General features: G+C 40.7%; 1 protein-coding gene across 1 annotated transcript in view; it reads right to left on the bottom strand.

Annotated features, from left to right (window-relative positions):
• Positions 1-18,191, bottom strand: part of PARP4 (poly(ADP-ribose) polymerase family member 4) — an 85,453-nt gene extending 67,262 nt beyond the window's left edge. Inside the window, exons 1-10 of the mRNA XM_081126678.1 lie at positions 18,063-18,191; positions 14,068-14,200; positions 12,008-12,206; positions 10,132-10,198; positions 9,135-9,210; positions 7,374-7,487; positions 5,538-5,687; positions 4,850-4,987; positions 3,697-3,870; positions 54-214 (exon numbers count right to left, since the gene is read on the bottom strand). Of these exons, the coding sequence (XP_080982804.1) occupies positions 54-214; positions 3,697-3,870; positions 4,850-4,987; positions 5,538-5,687; positions 7,374-7,487; positions 9,135-9,210; positions 10,132-10,198; positions 12,008-12,206; positions 14,068-14,199 (1,211 nt within the window). The 5' untranslated portion in view covers position 14,200; positions 18,063-18,191. The remainder of the gene's footprint in view (positions 1-53; positions 215-3,696; positions 3,871-4,849; positions 4,988-5,537; positions 5,688-7,373; positions 7,488-9,134; positions 9,211-10,131; positions 10,199-12,007; positions 12,207-14,067; positions 14,201-18,062) is intronic.
• Positions 18,192-21,922: the final 3,731 nt, after the last annotated feature.

Here is a 21,922-nt window from a genome sequence, read left to right as displayed (position 1 = left end):
ATCTGAAATAGTATTACAGAAAAACAGATCCAAATGCATTTCCTTATGCTTACCTGCAATTATTCTGCAATATCTCTTCCCTAAGCCTTAGAAATTCCTCCGAGTTCTGTTCCACATGTTCAATCTTGCATCTCAAAGCTCGGTATTTGGCAAGAAATGGTGGGTTGGGTCTGGACAGATTAGTTTCACAGACATTAACCATGTCTCTTATTAGCTGAGGATGGAAATTATACACAGGTGTTAGAATTACCACATATGCAAATATTTATGTCATGTTACACTTTCTCAAAAAGATTGGAAAAATAAGCTTTATTCTCCAAGCTTTTTTTTTTTTTTTTTTTTTTTTGGTTAATCCTCACCTGAGGATATTTTTTCTAGAGCGAGTTGAAGGGAAGGAAAGAGGGGGAGAGAGGGAGACGGAAAAATATTGATGTAAGAGAGACACATCAATTGCTTGCCTCCCACACACGCCCCAACTGGGGCCAGGGATTGAACCTGCACCCCCTTGACTAGGAATTGAACCCTCTACCCTTTGGTGCTCAGGCTGACACTCTAACCCCTGAGCAACACCAACCAGGGCTATTCTCCAAAGCTCTTGATTAATATCTGTCTATACTGTAAGTGGCATATTAAAGGTAATACAGTCACCTCAGTGACAGCAAAATACATGATGATAATAATAATAGTGTACATAAGGATAATACTTCACTGTTCATAGTGTTTTCAGGTATATTATTCCTCTAACCTACACTACAACACTGGACTTATTATTATTAGATCTTTCTGCCCTCATTGTATAGCTGAAGAAAGTGAGGCTCTGAGTAAACTAATTGCTCAAGATCCCACAGCAAGGAAGGGATAGAGACAAAACAGGAACTCAGATCCACAGATAGCAAGGTCAATTCTGCTTAACAAAAATTCATTAAGCATGTTCTGTATGGCAGGCATTGTGTAAGATTTGAAAGACTAAAAAATATATAAGGCATGGGTCCCTTCCCCAAGCAAGAACCCAAGAAGATTCATATACTCATAGGTCATGGAGCTTGGAGGAGGGAACACAGTTTCTGGATAATCTGAATTAGGTTTAAAAGACGAATGTGTTGCTTTTAGCATCTTTTGAGGCTAAAGGGGTACTGAAGGAGAGCACTAGGCATTCTCCTGCCACACGTCTTTATGCCACATGGGGAGGGGTTTTCTAACTATAATTCAAATCCACCAGGCATAAAATAAGGGATTAGGAAGTACAAATTGCTAGTTATATAATAGTCACAGGAATGTAAAGTATAGCACAGGGAATATAGTCAATAATAGTATAGTAACTATGTATGGTGCCAGGTGGATACTAGACTTATCAGGATGATCATTTATTAAGTTATATAAGTCTAATCACTACGTTGTACACCTGAAACTAATATAATTTTATGTCAATGGTAATTAAAAAATAAACTTTTAAAAAATTGATGCATTTTTCTAAATAAAAGTAAAAAACTTTCTATATGGTGCAAGAGAACAAGTTAACCACCACCAACAAATTCACTATAACCAAAGTAAAATAACCAAAGAACTGCGGAAAATATTTGCAACTCACATCACAAACGAAGCTCTCCAACTTATAAAGAGGACCTGAAAATCATGATGAAAATTACCAAGACCCCCTCAAAAAAGAAGCAAAGGCCATGAGTAGACAGTTCACAGAAAAAGAAACACAAAGGTCCCTTAACCATTTGAAAAGGTAATCAGGCTCACCACATGGAGGGGCCACATCTTATCCATAGATATACAAATACACTATTGGTATGAATATAGGAAACAGAAACTCATGCTTTGGTAGTAGGAGGGCAGAACAGTATCACCCCTGTGAGCGAATCATCAAAGTCTATCACAGTTATATCCTTTAAGCCAGAACTTTGACTACCGGGGCTGTATCCCAGAGATACCCCTGTGCAAGCAGGAGGAGGCAAACATACAAGGTGGCACTGTGGCACTGTTTGTGATAGTGAAGTTCAGAAACAATCAAAATGTGTGGAGATGGGGATACCCACTTATGTGGCACACCCCACAGTGGAATGCTATGAGGATAATCTCCACGTACAGGGTATAGTAAATGAAGGAAGGAAGTGCAGAACAGCAAAGACAGTACACAACTTTTTATATAAAAATAGACGGGGAAATAATAATAATTATTATTCATTGTTATTAAATATTATTCTACCCCCTATTTTTACATAAAGTAATATGCTATGTTCTTATTCATATTGGTTTGCATAAAGAAACTAGTAAAAATGGTTATCTATCAGGTAGGGAGTGGGAATGGGTCAGAGGGGACAGAGTAGAATAGAAATTGTTCTGAGTGTCCTTTTTTAGTATAATTTTGACCTTTAAATTATGCAGATATATTATCTATTGAAAATATAGAATTTAAATTAAAAAGTATCTGGATGGGCAGCATACATACCCTCTCAGCAGCAAAACCAATGACTAAGGTTCTTCATGCTGGAGGTGAGACAGATCATGGCATTTACATCTGGAAGGGCCCAGTATCGTCTCATTTACTGGTTCATCTCATTTGTTGATTCTTCACTTATTTTGGATTACAAATAAGGTAATCTTATCCTCTGAGGACCCGTTCAAAGCTATACTTTCCCCCAAACATGCAAAATTTCACATCTACAAACTCCTCTGAAATCTAGGTGCCTCTCCGACCTTGCCCAATGCCTTCATGCATGAATGAGGCAACTGAGAGCCAGAGAATGAGCTGGGTCTCATCCAAGGTGGGGTGGACACTGTGGCTGGCTTCCTGCCTTCCTCTTTGCTCACTGAGCCCTGCTCTTCCCCCCACAGTTCAAGGGGGAGTAACCATTTCCAAGCAGTCACAGTAACTCCTTCAGTCTCCTAGCCAGTGACTGCCTTAGGAACGTACATAACTCAACTCTGACCAAAGAAATAAAAGTCTAAGAGACACCAAAAAATATATTCTGGGTGGGATGCTATGAACTACTGTAGCTATAAGTTGATGGCAAGGGGAGCCAGGCTCTTTACAGGTAGGTCAGAGATGTAACCTTGAAATGAACTGGATGGAGCAGCAGCCACCCTGTATCTGGACTTCTTGTTATAAGGAATGATAAATGTTTTCATTGTTCAAGTCAGTTTGCAACTTTCTGTTTATTTGCAGAAAGAATCCTAACTCATCTTCTGATATGGGAAATTATTTTATAAGGTAGCAATTCTAAACATATCTGCAATTGTACTACTATTCCAGTACATTCCAGTTTAGAACATGGTTCAGATAACCTTCATAAGGACCCAAAGCATTCTGAAATAGCTCAGCAGTTGATTTTTGAGCAAACTCTAGAGACAATGTCTGTGTTTCAGTGTTACCTTATTCATCAGATTTGAAAAGGCCTCTCCCCCAACATATTTTATTTTTATTTTTTTAATCCTCACCCAAGGACATGCTCAGAGACAGAAAGGGAGAAAGAGAGAGATAAAGAAAAAAACTGATGTGAGAGAGAAACATCGATCAATTGCCTTCTCGACGCGCCCAAACTGGGGATTGAATCTGCAACCCACGTGTGTGCCCTGACCTGGAATAGTACCGGCTACCCTTCAGTGCCTGGGATGACACTACAACCGAGCCACTCAGGGCTGGGCTCCCCCCACATATTTTAAGTGGAATCCTATATTTCAGAGATTTACCTGGCAGAGGTCCTCTTTCTTGGCTAATAGTCTCAGGCTAACTTTTTCAGTGGCTGTACCTCTGTGAGGTATTAATCTGTAGAACTCACTCATCATCTTTTGCAATTGTTCTTCCGTCTCTCCACTTTTCAGTGCTGCCTTTACTAGGAGGAGAATTCCCTCTGCCTTGCTCACCTTTAAAAAGAAGACACGTGCTTATTAAAGTTGGATCTTGATAATCATAGAGAAAGTGAAGAAATGTATAAAAATAGCTAAAACAGTTGTTAGACATGTTGTAACTGTTAGTTTTCTGAACATCTGCCATAAAACAAACAATGTTTACTGGAGATGTATCTTGGTTGTGATGATAATGCCATGAGTTTTCCAAAACCGGGCTCAGCTTAACTGAGGAAAAAAACCAGAATCTTCAATATCTATAATCTAGTTATATTTTTATTTATATCTATATCCACAGAGAGAGGAATACTCATGCAATAGAAGAGACTTGCTTTTCACATAAGAAACTTAGAAAGATGTCAGAATCAAACTAGGAGCAAAACACACCAGAACATGTTTCAAATTACACAAGTACTTTTTGGAATTTACCCTAAGAGACCTTTTTCCCCCCTGAAATAATTTCATTTAATTCCACAGAGGAATTGTTTGTATTATTTGAATATGACAATGTAGGTGCACAAGTTAAACCATTGGGAACATATTCTTTCATTTGCTCTTTCAATAGCATATAATTAAGAAGAGCAAGTTCTGGAGGGCTGGGAGCCTGCCTGCCTTTCCCTGGGATGGTCAGAATGCACAAGGCTCTGAAGCAGGCACTACAGTGATTAGGGTCCTGAGCATCTAATTCAGGAGCAAGAGCATCCACATCTCTCAGGCCTGCTACAAACCTCTTGACCTAGAGGAACAGGCCTCCTGATGAGCCAAGCTTTGATCAATTCTCATGCCTGGCATTTTACATGCGGCAATGTCTGGTTTTCTTAAAAGCTATCTCTGCTCACTGCTCTTGGTGTCCTCTGCTCCAGGTTAAGAAGAACAGGAATGCATCCAAAAACAACTGAACCAGCGCTCAAACAGAAGTGATACCGTTGAAGCTAAGAAACCAGGAAAGCAGGTTTGTTAGGTTAGAGGCACTGTTTCAAAGACACACATGACTTACATCATTAAGACTGATCCTGCTCATGGACTTGAGGAGCACGTGCTCCAGGTGGCCGAGAGCCTCTGCCCAAATCATCTCCACTAAACTGCTCACCTCTTGGCTCAGAGCGCTTGAATGTATTACTTCCTCCAAAAGCAACTGCAACAAAATGGCAAAACAATACCAACAGAAAGTTTTCATAGGTAGGTTTATTTTTAAATAGAGATAATCAGAGGAATGAGAAGATATAATTGTACCCAAGAGAGAGCCACTCACACTCAAGTAACTTTTAATACTCCAGGCCTCCTCTTTCTCCTCAGCCTTCCCTCCACCTCCTGCCTATGCCCTCTCTCTGTTCCCCCTTCTCTCTTTTAGTCCCATTTTACTTTTTCTTGTCTTTTTCTTCACCCTATTAACTGCCAGTGGAATTAGAAGTTAAGTGATATTAAGGGTTAGAGACCTCTGACTCTTGGCCTACGTTATAATGAAATATTTTGAAAGCTGTGATGGTTTGTTACTGAAATAAGCCATATGGGCCTCATCCTGGAACTCACTCCCCTCTCAGCTTCCATGCCTTTTTGTGGGTTCACTGTTACTTTTCCTAACTCCCACTCTTCTCTCCTGCCAGTATTTATTTGCCATAAAGAAAATATTTCTCTTAAAAATATTCAATCGACAACACAAAATAACATGGATAAATCAATCTTACTGCTTGCAATTTTTCAGATGCTAATTGGGTGGCTTCGGGGGTAAACGATTCTCTTAGTAGAAATCCTTGTTTCTTTAGCTCTTCAATGTAATTTTCATAGTACTCACTTGCATCTTCAGAGGTTTGCTTTACAGAGAACTGCTTTCTAGGCTATGAATATAGTAGGAAGCAAAGTGTTAGGATATGAGGATACAGTAACTTAGTATCAATCTCTATTGAATATCTACTATGTACCAGGGGAACAGGAACATATATAAGGCACTAAATCCCTACTACTATCAAGGGAGTCATGACACATATAAACCTCCTCCTGGACTGGTGTCCATAGGATGCCTCTCAAACTTGGCAAAAAGAAGCATGTCATGTTCAAGTTACTTCATTTAACAAGGTAGAGTTTAACATATTTCCCATCAAAATGGTTTAATAAAGGAAAAGGGCAAGTTAGAAGAGTCTCCTTTGGAACAGCTCCTTCTCTGGTGGTTAAGTGAGGATCATTTCTATCAAGGTGAACAGATTGCCAAGGAAACTCAGACTTTTGAAGGAGGGAAGGCACCCAACAACAGCTCTCCATACAGAGAAGGAAGGGACAGGTTAGCCTAGCCAGCAGCAGCATTTTCTTTCTCAAGTAAGAAGAAAAACAGCAACATGTCTATCATGGTTTTCAACTTGATTTTCATTTAGTTCTCACCCACACAACTAAATCCCCCACCAAATATAGTCTATATTTGGGGGTAAAAGGTTAACAAAAACCTTTCCTCTTCTTGGACACATTTGACCTTGGATTAAATTTTTATAGCAGCTCCCATGGAAACCTGAAAAGGGTAGAGTGTCAGTTGTAATATGAGGCAAAATTGTCTGGGTAATAGTAACCTGTCATTAATCAATTGCATTGGAACTGGGAGTTCAATGAACGAACCATAAATAGAAGGTGGGAAACCTGCACCTTGAGCTTCCCTGGGAACAGGGACTCTGATAATGGGCATTTCTCTTAAGGGCATCTCAACCCCAGGCCCCTGTTATAAGAGGTATGGGCTTCTGTGGGTGGGCTTCTAAGTCAGGTGGATGTGCACCCACCTGATATGAGCCTCCTTGCTTGCCTAGAGCTGGCCCTGGCATGGGAGCAAAGCAAGCGTCCCCACAGCCTGAGTGAACTGCTGGGAGGACCACCCACCCCACTGAGCTGCGCCTGTGCACCCTGCTGTTTCCTGTCTGTAAGCAGAATGTCTAGACAGAAGACAGCCTGATGATTCTGTAGCATTTTCTTTGAACTGTAGGTATTAGTTCTGAATTTATTTTTGTTTCATAACTGTTTTAGGTTGGTCTCTGCAAAGCCTTCCTTGCCACTCAGAGCCCACAACAGTTCACAGACATTTCACTGTCACAGCAGGTTAAAATCATGAAAGTGTTATTTCCTCCCAAGCGGTGATTTCTGAGGGGCAGGTTTAAGTATTTTTTATCTTTGGGTTCCAGCCTACTGGAACACAGCAGAATGCTTGGTACATAGTAAGTGCTTAATGAGGTGTGTGAATGGATTGCTTTGAGAGGTATATACATTAGTAAAATTTCTGTAAGTGACTCAGAACAGGAGCAAGAACCCTACATAGTGAGTGCCTTCCTCTGATAAGCCCCCTTTGCTGCTCTGGTCAAGGGGCACTGGGCTCACATGGCTCTCCTCACCTGCCACTTTTCAAAAGGGAACACATTTCCACTTTTCAAACGTATTTTCAGGCAAAACGAAAAGTATGAACAGGTTGGCAGGTTCACTGATCAATGTAAAGGGAACTAGTTATGAACAAGGATGGATAAACACATAGGAATTGATATAAAGACCATTACCTCAGTGCCACCATCCAGGAGGAAGTGTGCAGCTATGAGGAAGGCTGGGTCCCCAGGGTCCTGGGAGCACCGCAATTCCACCACTGCAGTTTCCCGACCTCCCTCTGTCCCATTCTGGAAACGAGATTGGTCTTTCATAAGCTGCATTCATTAAACAACAAACTGCACATGCCATTTTAAAAGGTTGATTAGCCCTGGCCGGGTGGTTCAGTTGGTTGGAACATTGGTCCACGCACCAAAAGGCTGTGGGTCTGATTCCTGGTCAGGGCACATGCCTGGGTTTTGGGCTTGATCCTCGGTTGGGGAGCATACAGGAGGCGACCGATAGATGTTCCTCTCTCTCTTTTTCTCTCTCGCTCATTCCCTACCTCTCTCTAAAATGAATAAAACATATTCTCAGATGAGCATTTAAAAAAAAAAAAAAAGGTTGATTTAAAACTAATATATGATCATTTGGAAATGTAATGTAGAAAATACAGACAGTACAAAGAAAAAATAAAAATCACCTGCGATAACACTGCAGATATATAATCACTATTACTATTTTGGTACTTTTCCCTCCTATATCTTTACTAAAGATTTATTTGCATATGTTTAAATGGTACCACTTTTCATATCTTCTTTATCACAGAGGGAAGTTATTTTCAAGTTATGTTTTATTGTAATACCTAAAAAATACAAATGGAGCATCATTTTGAATGCTAAAGCTAATTTGCATTTGTGTCATGTTGGAGAAAAATTTTTGTTTTTCTTTTAAATGAAAAGTAATGGAAATTCAAGATGGTGCAAATACCTGTGTCAAATCTACTCTTAAAATATAAGAAACTGTTAAAAACAGGGAGGACCTTTATTTTATTCATTTACTTTTTAATTGATCTTAGAGGAAGGGAGGGAGAGAGAGAAAGAAACAACAATCAGTTGCCTCCAGCAGGCACCCTGACCCAGGAAAGAACTAGCAACCTGGGTAGGTACCCTGACTGGGAATTGAACCTGCCACCTCTTGGTGCACCGGATGACGCTTCAACCGAGTCACAATCAGCCAGGGCAGGGCCTTATTTTTATTTATTTGTTTTAATCCTCACCTGAGGATATTTTCAGAGAGAGTGGAAGGGGGAGCGAGAGAGAGAAACATGGATGTGAGAGCACATCGATTGGTTGCCTCCGACCAGGGCTGGGGATCGAGCCTGCAACCGAGGTACGTGCCCTTGGCCAGAATCGAGCCCAGGACCCTTCAGTCCGCAGGCTGACACACTGAGCCAAACCGGCTAGGGTAGGACCTTTATTTTTAATATCATATCAATATTTTATAGTGTTTACATTTTTATTATGAGCATGCATTACTTTTACAGTAATTATGAGCAACTACTTTTACACTAAAAAGTTATACATTAAATTTTTTTAAATTAATTTTTAGAGAGAGGATGGGAGAGAGAGGGAAAAAGAGAGTGCAAGCGAGAAACATCAATTTGTTGTTCCATCTATTTATGCATTCATTGATTGTTTCTTGCATGTGCCCCGACCATAATCAAACTTGCAGCCTTGACATATAGAGACAAAGCTCAAACCAACTGAGCTACCCAGACAGGGCCATTATATTTTAAATGAAAAAGTTTTCTTGATTATTAAAAAGTAACTCATATATTAAAGAATATTATTCAGGATATGCATAATTTTTCAGAACAAGAAGAAAATTATCAAGCAGGAAGAATAATCACAAGACATTCAGGCAGCTTTTTTTCCAAACAGATACCGGTCTCTTACTTTTTCCAAGATATTATACTTTGCAACTTCAAAATCTTGAGGAAAATGAGGAATTTCAACATTCTCTGTATAAGACCTGAAATTTGTATAATTAAAAAATATTAAAATTGACTTTTAGACTAAACAGGATTTTCAAAAACTTTTTCTTGTACCTCTCCTAACTCCACTCAAAATGCATTATAAATCCCTAACGCCTCCTTACATATTCTAAAAATGGTCAAAAGGTCTTACGGAATGAGCTGGATTCCTCCTTTATGTAATTCTACAGCTTTGATGCAGAATACTGTGTGTCTGCATTGGCCAGCGGGGTAACATAAAGCACAGGCATAAAAGAAACAGGCCAACGTGTTGAAGAAAGCACAGCTCCTCACAGACGGGCGGCCTTGCATTCACCCTGGAATGGACCCTTAGACACTATGTCACTTTAGACAGGCCCTCACGTCTCTGAGCTACAGTCAAGTCCCCTTTAAAATAATAGACTTCTCATAATCTGTACTTTTAATTCTGATACTTTTTCTCTCTTTTAGCACTACTATTAACAAGTAAAACAAGGCAAAATGTGATGCCTAATTGATGCTGCAGTCTCGGGTATGCTTTAAGAAGCCATGTAGAGCTTCAGACTCAAGTACTCCATTTTGGAAGGTTGGTATTATTTTTAAAAATATCAGGTAGAGAGTAATGAACTGCTTCTAAAGACTGTTCAGTAAGGTAACAGGGTGACCAGACTGCCGAAATCTTATCTCCGGTGGATTTTCTTTTTTTCAAATCAATGTCACAATTACATCCAATCTCATATAATACTGACAAGACAAAATAATTATCACTCTACTAACTGAAGTAAAAAATCTTAAATAAAAACTTAATAAAGTTAGATAAGCAACATAAATTAAAATACTACCAAAAATACTGATGTACTAATAGCATTTTAATACTGTGCTTGAGGTTTATAAAACATTTTGCAAACTCTGCCTAGTCTTAATGACCAGAAGTAGATTACTTAGTAAGTTCCACGACGTTTTCTATCTCTGTGGCATTGTCCAGGCTTAGCTTGTCTGTTTTCACTTCTAGAATTAAAACAAACAAAACACTTGTTAACTACTCAAAGATTTATTTAAATGATCTAACAATAAATACTGGAAGTGTTAAGATTCTTAAAAGTGGGTTATATCTTCCATGCTATTCTATTTTTAAGGTGTCTTTAAGTTAGCTAGTTACAGGTGATCTAAGGACAATACAAGTGGGAAAGGAGGATGGTAAATTAAAACATAGTGAGAACATATCATTCTAATTTTATTTTAATAGCCATGTGAAGAGAATCCCCATGTAATCTGTATTATTTGAAGCTCATTGACAGGCATATAATTTCGAATGGCATTTTTCTCTTCTGAAGATATTGGTGAGCATAGTTATGAAGGGCATTTCCAACACAACGCAGGATCAGAATGAGTTCCCGAGGGCCATCAGGTCACAAACCCGTTCTAGTTTAGAGGGAAATTCAGTGTTCCTATGTGAAGCTGCACAATGTTTGCTTCATACTTTTCTTATAGAAGAATCTTTAACACTACAGCATTATGATAGATAAGAATAACTCTTCTAATGTGAGGATTTCTTTTCAGTTTTAATTATGCTATCACAATTTCAAGTCATCAATATATTTGTTGTAATTCTGAATCTGACTGTATTATTCTGGATGTTGAAAAATGTTTTCAGTGTAAAAGGAGTTTATCATCCTGCCTTTTTGTTTCGGCTACCATTTTCTGAGACAGCAAGACCATCTGATGACAGCATTTCTGGAAAAGCACTTGTCTAAAGAAGCCGAACCACACCAACACACTTAGATGTCTAAAACTTTTATAAATAATACAATTAATATCATATAAGATGATATCTAACATAGCATGTGTTTATTAGTATTTATCAGAACTGCTTGACTCTTTTGAATCCTTACCTAAGAATATGCTAATTGATTTTAGAGAGAAAGGGGGTGGGAGAGAGAGAAACACTGATGTGAGAGAGAACATCAACTGGTTGCCTTCTGCATGCACCCCAACTGAGGATCGAACCCGCAACCTAGGTATGTGCCCTGACTGGGAATTGAACCCACAACCCTTTGGTATACAGGATGACACTCCAACCAACCGAGTCACACTGGCCAAGGAAGAATTGCTTAACTTTTGATGTGTCTCATGAGGAATGTATTTCTCTGTGTCCAAAGGCTTTCTTCCCAGTCAGATACCAAAATAAAACCTGGGTTATAAAGGACATATGCTGCTTTTGGAGACATAATCTTTTGAAAGAAACCTTTTTAGCCAAACACTGGTCATAAAATTTCCGATCATTATTATAATTTTTTAACACAAAGATTCTTCCTCCTCTCAGTTAAAATTAAACATCAAGTTTTCTAAGACTATCCGTGTTTGTTTTTTTTAATTTTTAATTTTATCTATTTTTAGAGAGAGAGGAGAAGGGAGGGGCGGAAAAGGGGGAAGAAAGAAAGATAGATCGATTTGTTGTTCAACTTAGTTACGCATTAATTGGTTGATTCTTGTATGTGCCCTGATTGGAATCGAACCCACAATCTTGGTGTATCTGGACGATGCTCTAACCAATTGAGCTACCCAGCCAGGGTGAGACTATCAGTCTTTTTTGTAGTCATTTTGATTCTGATCACACTAGACTGCATATTGACAAATCTATTTCTATTGCTAAAGTAGTCTTTGTCCTGTGCTATTTTGCTGCCCATTTTCTGAGATAACAAGTTCTAATTTTTAGGTAGTATTTCTGCACCATAGTTTGTATATAGTACCTTTGACAAACCAAAATGTTTACTGTAGCACCTATAATACACTGAGTGCTTGATATGAAATACTTACCAGAGCTGCTTGGCTCTTGACAAGGTGGTATGTTGTCCAGTGACTTGTTAGGATTGTAATTCTTTACGTCCAAGAGTCTCCTTTCTTTGACAGATTCCCATATAAAATCCGGGTTTACAATATGGATATGGTTCTTTTGGATTGAGTTCAGTTGGTACTGACTGAGAACATCAGCACTGTCTAAGATTATATGTGTACACTAAGAAAAAAGAATCAATTCATTATGCATTAGTAGAAACAAAATTTAATGACTTTGTATCTGTAATTTTCACCCTTAAAAGTCTTGTTTGAAGGTAACTGTAACAATTTTCCTCAGATTTCTAAAACTCTTATAAGTAATACAATTTCTTGTTACATTAAAGTTAAAAAAAAAAAAAATCAAGTTTTTAAAGAGTACGGATATGGATGTACCATAACCAATCCTAGACGTTGTTTCCAAATTTTCACTCCTCTAAAAAAATGCTGTGCTGAGTTTCTTCACGTACACTTTTTTATACAATTTATTTTTTCCTTAGGAGTAGAATAAGAGGTTTAAAAAGTATTCATTAATATTTATTTTAATTTGTTAATTTGCAATTTTATTCACTTATTTTTAAATAAGTAGCATAAGCACATTATAAAATATCTAAAAAGTAAAATTATAAGAATAAGTTAATTACTTCCTACCATTTCTCCAGGTTCCTCTCCCAGAGGCACCTGCTGTAACTTGTGCTCAGGTATTCTTCTAGAGCTATTCTATGTGGACAACATACATACAAGTACACAGCCCTCTTTGTAGCCACAGATGGCAGCATACTAAACACACTGCTTTTCCACTTGACAATTTATTTTGGAGATCATTTCTCATCATCACATATTGTGCTCCCTCCTTCATTACAATAGCTGGTATGCACATTTCAAACGGTTATAGACACTGACAACAACTGCTGAAAAGGCTGCAGTCCTGTATATGAGAGATTCTAAAAGTGAGAGCCTGTGTTGGCATTCTCTATGCAGAACGTATCCAGCTGGAGATGCCTGTGCTTCACAGAACAAGCCTGGCTCCCTCCAGTTGGCAAACCCAGGCCTGTGGTCCAGGAAGGGGCAGTCTCATCAACCAACAGAGGGAAGAGTATGCACAGGGCAGGGCCTGCACTTGCAGGCCTGGCACCTAACAACTGTGAACTTCAATTTTTACTTCTTATGATGAGGTAGTTAAAACAGAGCAGGGTAAGCCCTAGCCAGTTTGGCTAAGTGGTTAGAGCATCAGCCCATAGACTGAAGGGTCCTGGGTCCGATTTCAGCCAAGGGAACGTACCTCGGTTGCAGGCTCAATCCCTGGCCCTGGTCGGGGCATGTGCGGGGAGGCAGCCAATCGATGTCTCTCTCTCTCTCTCTCTCTCTCTCTCTCTCTCTCTCTCTCTCTCTCTCTCTCTCTCTCTCTCCGTTCCACTCTCTCTGAAGAAGCAATGGAAAAAATATCCTCAGGTGAGGATTTTAAAAAAAGAAACAAAAAAACAGAGCAGGGTAACCTTTGTTATTTTCAAGATTTCATCCAACTGTGAAATTCTAGATCTAAACTGTTAGGCCTACAGTTCATTTCAAGAGAGTAGGTAGCTTCCTTCCACCTTTAAATAAACAGTACAAAGATCAGTTTACAATACATGAGTTTTTTTCTGTCCTATAGGAGCCATCTTACAGGTGTCACTCCAGTGTTGACATACCGGCGAGTGACTAGCATGCTTTTAGCAAATGCTGCACATTGTAACTTTTCTCATTCAAGAGCAGATTTGGCTGGTCTAATGTTTCTTCTATTGATATCCTTGGCTGTGCTGTCATATATCAGATTCACAGGGCATGTAGGATTGTCCTACAGCTCACAAGAACGGGAGAAGATGGAACTGGTTGGTCTTCCCTCCTCTGCCTCTCTCCAGCCCAGATACCCTGTTCAAGATGTCACTTTCCCTGCCTTCGCTGACTTCTCTACTGCCAGGTTCTCTGCTTACTCTTCTCACCATGACCTGTGCTCCCCTCAGGCACAATGTCTACCACAGAAGAATTCTTAGGAAATTTGCAAATACCTGAGGATTTAATAAAAAGGAAACATTTCCACCATTTTCCTTAATGTCAGTTTGTAGCTTTTTCTTCTGTTGACGAGGTAAGTGCTTGACTTTCAAACAGAAAGTACAATTTGCAAAGACTCCCACAGTCATCCTGCAGGGAAAAGAAACTTCAAGTCATAACTTTTAAGGATTTTCTTTTCAGTAAATATAAATGACAGTGACTTTAGAGTTGTTCTACATACAAACTGTGGGAGAGTTGAGCATTATTTTTTAAAAAAGATATTGCAATCAGGTTATAATCACAAAAGTTGGATATTACTCGAGTTTGCATTATGTATGTTGGTTTTAGAATCATTTCTAGCTTTTATGGCTGATATTATGACACCCAAAAATCCTTTTGTATAGACTCATGATACACATTTTAAGGAAAACATGACAGATTTCAGTTACAGATCAAATGTGATTTAAGAATATAGAAGCATTGCTATGGCTTGGTAGCTCAGTTGGTTAGAGTGTATTCCTGGTCCACCAAGGTTGTGGGTTCAATCCCCAGTCAGGGCACATACATGAGTCAACCAGTGAATGCATGAATAGGTGGAAGAACAAATCAATGCCTCTCTCCCCCCACCCCTTTCTCTCTCTCTTTCAAATCAATAAATAAAGAATTTTTTAAAAGAATATAGAAGTGCCCTGGCTGGTGTGGCTCATTGGTGAGAGCGTTGGCCCACTCATTGAAGGGTTGATGCTTATGGTTCGATTCCCAGACAAGGGCACATACCTGGGTTGCAGGTTCGATGGAGGTGCTCGTGAGGGAGGCAACCAATCAATGTGTCTCTCTCAAATTGATGTTTCTCTCTCTTTTCACCTCCCTCCCTTCCACTCTCTCTAAAAATAAAATCAATGGAAAAAATACCCTCAGGTGAAGATTAAATATACATATATATACACATATATATACATATATATAGAAGCATTAATTTTTAAATTAAAAATTAACATTATGTACTAGTGAACCCATGGACTTTTATATATAAGTCTTGTATAAATTCAAAGAGGTTTATTAGTTATTTGGGTTTCTGGTAAGCCATTCTAGAGATAAATTGAATAATTAGTAATAAAAACATAAAACTTATGTTTAAATGGAAAGATATATATATACACACATTTGAAGTTAATTTCTTTTACATTTCCACATATAGAAAAGAATTACTTCTAAGACAAATTGAAAGAAATATTATGTGCATTTTACAATTAATAAGTGGTGGGATATTGGGTTTAATTCATGGTAGCTAATTGTTAATTTTAAAAAACGGAAGTCATCTCTTACAGGGGAGGGTTGGTGAAAAGCGGTTCCTGGGTCTGATGTTCCTTTAAGGAAGGTCAGTTAGCAGGTTTCTTGCAGGGTGGCTGGGCCTCCCATCTCCAAGGGTGCCTACCAGGTGCAGTCCCCTGAGGACATGGTTAGGGTCTGTGTTCCTCCTGCTCCCCCTGCCCCAAATGTTCTGTTCTCCCAAGCTGACTAGAGCCACCCACTCTGGTCCTTTTACTTGAGCAATAGTACCTATTCCTCAAGGCCCTAAATGCTGGCTAAATGCAGACAACCTCTAATTTTGGACAAAATGCACATTGCCTTCCAAACACCCATACCTCAGATGTGCCAAGTCCTCAGTGCAGGCCACCCCCAGTACCCCTGTAGGCAGGTGGCTGCCACATCCAGCTGGCTGCTCAAGCTACCCTTGATTTCTCCCCCTTTGAGGGTAACCCTTAGGCCATGAGCATCTCGTCATCACTACCCCTGAATATAGCCGGAATCTATCCACATTCTCCATCTCCAATGCCACCTGGGCCCATGCCCCATCAGAGAGGAGTCCTGACTCCTCTCCCCACTTCTGCTCCTCTCTGCCTCTAATCTCTTCTCCATACTGTAGCTTAAGTAATTTTTTTTTCTTAATTCCATTTCAAATGAAATTCAGACTTCTTATGGTTCAAGGCCTGGCCTCTGTTTCCAGTCTCATTATGCACACCATTCTCACTCTGCCCTGGCCATACTGGTTTTTTCTTCAGGTTAGCAAAAACTTTTAAGCTTGGGGATCAGGGCCTTCCCACATGCTGTTTCTTCTTGCTGGGACCCTTGTCCCCTACCCCCACCTCACACTTGTAAATCCTACCCAGAACCTAGTAGGCACTATCCAACATATGAATATATTAGTTCACTTTTTTCTTTCTTATGCGTTCTGGTTAAACTGAAGTCCCTTGATTTAACTCCCTTTCCAAAGCATTATATTTACTAATTTCTTATGTGTTATCTTTTACATTCTACTGATTCATAATTATCGTGGTTTGAAGATGAGAGAGATGATGATGAATACTGTGAAAGATATTAGACTGCCCTATTTAGGTTAACCTACTTTGCTCTTAAACTCTGACAGTTAAAAATCAAACAACATATGGATGGTCCTGGAGAATATTATGCTAAGTGAAATAAGCCAGGCAGCGAAAGACAAATATCACATGATCTTGCTTATACATGGAACCTAAAGAACTTAATAAACTGATGAACAGAATAGATTCAATGATATGGAAGCATAGATGAGACTGATGAATCTCAGAGGGATGGAGGAGGGCGGGTGGGTGGAGGGGGAGAGAGTAACCAAAGAATTTATGTGCATATATATACAACCCAAGGACATGGACAATGGTGGGGAGAGGGACTGGGGAGGGGGAAGGAACGGGGTGGAACGGGTCATTGGGGAGAAAAAGGGACATCTGTAATATTTTAAACAATAATAAAAATTAAAAAAAAAATCGAACAACAAAAAAACAAAACACCAAAACTTTCTAATGAATCTTGAACAATTTCAGGATAGTCTCTATGTAATATACCTGCTTAAGCTGGAGGAGGCTGGCTGGTGTGGGCTTGGCTGCCCAGTTCCACCTCTCCAGATAAGTGACTCTTCCTGTCATCAGGCCCTGGCTTAGGGACACAGCCCCAAGTCCTGGGAAACTCTAAGCCTGTCTGTCACAAATTCTGGCCACTCTACCCAGAAACTGTGGGTGCAGTTGGAACCCTCCCTGGATCTCTCTGCTCTGATCCAGACCAGGCTGCGACCTCCCCACGGCCCCCAGTAGGCAGCTGTAGTCATACATCCCTGCAATCACTGGCTGTTCTCCTCTTAACACTTCTAGTTTCTCCAGGAGAGCAGATCCCATGCAAGGGCTGTGCCTTGTTGATCTTTATATCCCTAGACCCTAGGGCACACAGCAGGCATTCAATAAATGCTTATTTACTAAAAACTCCCACATCCATTAAAGCCAAAGATTACAGAAGAGCCTCTGATACTATTTGCATATTTGGACTCAAATGGAATCAACTCCGCACCTCCCTAATGGGACTATTGAACCCCGGAAAAGAAAGGCCACCCACTCTGGTGCTGCTCCTACTTGGGTGGCACGTTACAGCTCATCACAGCTCGGAGCACTGAATACACGATCAGGTCAGCGCACGGAAAGGATCTGCAACATGCACACATGCGGAGTTAATTTCTCCTTATTCTAAAGCCACATTTTATAGATCTTCATGTTTACGGTCATTTTGCAACCCAGAGCGTAAAGACTGAACACTGGGCAGTGCCCTGTTCTAGAGGCTGATTTAACAACTCAGCCCTCGCAGGAATCATAAAACTCATTTCCAGGTTTTCGACTTTGGACTTCAACCAACAGTAAGTGTTCCGATCACGGACGGTGTTCCCAATACTCACGGTGCTCCCTGATTATCCACTAAAATCCTGGACTTTTTGCGAAAGCTTGCATTGTAACCCAACTTTCAGAAGACAGACATGCCCCCAGGCACACCGGAAACGAGATATGGGAAGCCCCAGGGCCACCGCTCCCTGCCAGAGACCTGGGCCTGAGCGCCGCGCCCCGGGCTGTCCCACCAAGTCCGGTTTCGGGGCCCCGCAGCCTCCAGCGCTGACACCAAGCACCGCTAGGAATACCCCGCGGTGTCCACGCACCTGCCAGAGGATTCGGCAGCTCCCCGTGCCTCAGGATTCTGGGCGCTCTGGCTCCGGGTGCTTCCCAGCTCCGGACTCTCCAGGGCGCGGACCTGCGGCCGGGCGGAAGAGGCCTTGGGAGGGCCGCCCCGCCCCACCCCTCCCCGCTGCCCCGCCCCCACCCCTACCCGCCCCCACCCCTACCCCCGCCCCGCCCCCACCCCGCCCCGCCGCCACGCCCCCACCCCCCACCCCGCCCCCGCCCCGCCTCACAGCAGATGGTGCTCCTGGCCCCAAGGGCGCGGGCGCGGCCGGCAGGCTTGCTTGCTTCCTGCACTAGCCCCAGGTTTAGCATTTTTTGTTTCGTCTTTCAGGCGGGATTTAGCAAATACGGGGTGGCTCCAAAGTTGGAGTTTGGGAAAAGTGGGTGGGTGGTGCTGCCATTAATCGAGAAATGAAGGTGATTCCCAGGAGCTGGAAACAAGCAAATTTGGGGAGGGTATAGGATTGGGAAAACAGGAGGGTAAGGTAATGAATTTAGTTGAGGACTTCGTGAGTTTGAAGTTCGCGGTAGTGTTCCTAAGTAGTTAGAAATACATATCTGTTGTTCCAGAGAGGTGAAGGCTGGAGTAGAGAGTAAAGTAATGGGAAAAAATGAAATTCTCCAGATATGAAGAAAATGAGAATAGAAAAAATGTAGAAAGGTTATGAATTTATACTTGACTACAGGCATACCTCAGTGATACTGCGGCTGAGTTCTGGACCACCGCAGTAATGCCAGTATCACAGTGTTACTGCAAAGGGAACTGGGCCCTTGGCGGGTGTGCCTGGGGCCAGTGGTAGTGTGTGGGTTCTTAACTTCCTGCAGGAAAAATTTCACAGCAGGAGTCTAGTGACTATGAGGGAACATTATTAAAGCTGGAGACAGTAAAACAAGAAAGGGCTTAGCATAGAAGAAGCAAAAGGAGGGCGGGCCTAGGCTGGGCTGCCCTGGCTCTCTGGGAAGTGAGAGAAAAGGGGATTTGGGATCAAGTTCAGAAGTTAGCCTGGGAGGAGGGGTTGCTGCCCATTGCTCTCATGGTTGCAAGCCTGGTGGAGTCCTTTAGGGTTTATTTAGGAGATGCATGTCTGTGAGGGAAGAAGAGGGGAAGGGAGAGCACACACTGGGTCCTTTGTTTTGAGGCTTTATCTCTTTCTGTAAGCTGGAATCTTAGGGGAGGTCTCAGGGGAGGGTTTCAGCAGAATATTAATCACTTTTCTAGGTGTGCTCCTCCAGGGCCATGGTCTTCACTGATTGGTCAGTCATCACATCTGGTTCTGGGGTCACCTGCCTGGTTTTGCTGCTTTTCTGAGTCTGGAGCTGAAATACAACTGAGGCCTAGATGTTATTTCTAGGGAGGATGTAAGGACAGGAAAAGTGCCTCTTTCTTTGCTGTGGCCTTCCACAATTTATGAGAAGCACCTGGTAATTAAACCTCAAGATTGTTGGCTCCTCTGTTTAAACTGGGGGACAAGATAAGCTACTCTCAAAGCTATATTCCTGCATCCACCTCCTCCCTGCTGTTTTTACAACTGAGGAATAATTCGCACCAAGGAGTGTAGTTAGTGTAAGGTTCCCGTTCCCCCTCCTCTTTAAATGAGCCTCTTTGAATTCTTTGTAACTTCTGCTCTAAGCATGTTTTACAGGCTTGGGAAAAATACTAATAAGTACCTCCCTGGGACATCTGCCGGACTGTTTCCTGGAAAGCAAACGGACTGTAATTTTCAAGACAGTCCCTGGTATCTGCTCAACTTCAAGAAACACCCCCCTCCCTTCCTTGTCACCTAGAAACAGTACCTGCTTAAAAGAGCAGTCCACCTTTTGTTTCTTGCCTGCCCTTGTAGTGGCTAGTGATACATTAGCCCTTTCCCTTTGGGGAAAATAAAATAAACTCCCTCTTTGCATCTATCTCTTCTCTGAGTTGTAAATTCTTTCACAGCCTGTGTCACCAGCCAAAACCGAACAGAGGTGAGCATCTGCATCTGCTGTAACTTGCTCTGTGAGATTGTTTAGCTATCTGTCTCATTTTCCCTATTCCACTTGTCCTGGCTTACTGAGCTGTCTCAAAAGTAGAGCCAGTCACATGAATTTTTGGTTTCCCAATGCATATAAAAGTTATATGTTAGGACAAAGGTCTCAGGTCTGGGTGGTTCTGACAATGCTATTCTTGCTAAATGTTAACATGTAGCACAGTATCTTGCAGATGCAGCTGTAATGGGATGAGTTTGACCAGGAACCCAACCCAATAAGTTTAACCAACTGCCAAGAAAACATGTAATTAACTGAATAGTGTATATAAGCAATAACTAAGCCTCCTTTCTGTAAGACAGAGCTTTGGGTGTGAATCCATTGTCTCTTTTACTTGATGTAAGTAAATAAAACTACCTAATGATAACCATGTTTCACCCTGGTAGATTTGGCTCAGTAGTTAGAGTAGGTCCTCGCACCAAAGAGTCGTGGGTTCTGAGTCACAGGTTTGATTCCTAGTCAAGGGCAGGTTCAATCCCCAGCCCCAGTCAAGTGTCTCTCTCTATCTTCCTCTCTCTCTCTCTCTCCCCCTCCCTCCCTCCCTTCCACTTTCTCTAAAAAATCAATGGAAAAAAATATCCTCAGGTGAGGATATACAACAACAACAAAAAAGATGACCACTTCTCATTCTTGTCTAGAATACCCCAAGTGGTGACTCCCTTGAGTTCATAACAATACTATAGTCTATTAAGTGTGCAATAGTATTATGTCTAAAGAAATGTACATACCTTAATTTAAAAATACTTTTTGCTACAATATGTAAATTTGTTTTTAAAAATGTAAAATTTTTGTTAAAATTTCTTTTTTAACTTTTGCTAAAAATGTTTGTAAATTTGTTTTAAAATGCTGAAAAATGCTTACCATAATCTGACTCTTAGGTGAGTGTAATCTTGGTGGTGGTGTAGGGTCTTGTCTTGACACATAGCTGCTGACTGCTCAGAGTGGTGGTTGCTGAAGGCTGAAGTGTCTATGACAATATCTTAAAATAAGACAACAATGAAGTTTGCTGCATGGGTTGACTCTTCCTTTCATGAACAATTTCTCTGTAGCATATGATGCTAATTAATATCATTTTACCCACAGTAGAACTTCTTTCAATGTTGTAGCTAGTTTGTTCTTCTATCCAGACTACTAAAACTTTCTTCATTTCAGCAATAAGGCTGTTTTGTTTTCTTTTCATTTGTATGTTCACAGGAGTAGCACTTTTAATTTCCTTCAACAACTTTTCCTTTGCATTCACAACTTGGCTAAGTATTTGGCCTAAGAGACCTAGCTTTTATTCTACCTCAGCTTTTAACATGTCTTCCTCATTCAGCTTAATTATATCTAGCTTTTGATTTAAAGTGAGAGACATGTGATTCTTCCTTTCACTTAAAAAAACTATGACCCATCTATATGTTATCTAGAAGAAATTCACCTTCAATCCAAGGACATCAGTAGATTGAAAATGAAAGGATTAAAAAAAAAGACATTCCATGCAAATAGTAACCAAAGACAGCAGGGAAGACTGTACTAATATCAAAGAAAACAGATTTTAAATAATAAATTGTTACAAAAGAGCCTGGCTGGCGTGGCTTAATGGTTGAGCATCGACCTATGGTCCAGGAAACCATGGTTTGATTCCCTGTTAGGGCATGTGCCTGGGTTGCAGGCTCAATCCCTGGCGGGGTTTGTGCAGGAGGTGGCCAATTGGTGGCTCTCTCTCATCACTGATGTTTCTATCTGTCTCTACCTCTTTCTTGCTCTCTCTGAAATCAATACATTTAAAACAAACCAAAAACCTGTTACAAAAGAGACCCAAAATATATGAAGC

The sequence above is a fragment of the Miniopterus schreibersii genome (assembly GCF_964146895.1).
Source record: "Miniopterus schreibersii genome assembly, chromosome: 2".
NCBI classification, from domain to species: Eukaryota; Metazoa; Chordata; class Mammalia; order Chiroptera; family Miniopteridae; genus Miniopterus; species Miniopterus schreibersii.
The sequence above is the reverse complement of the archived record's forward strand: the minus strand, read 5'-3'. Positions and strand labels throughout refer to the sequence as shown.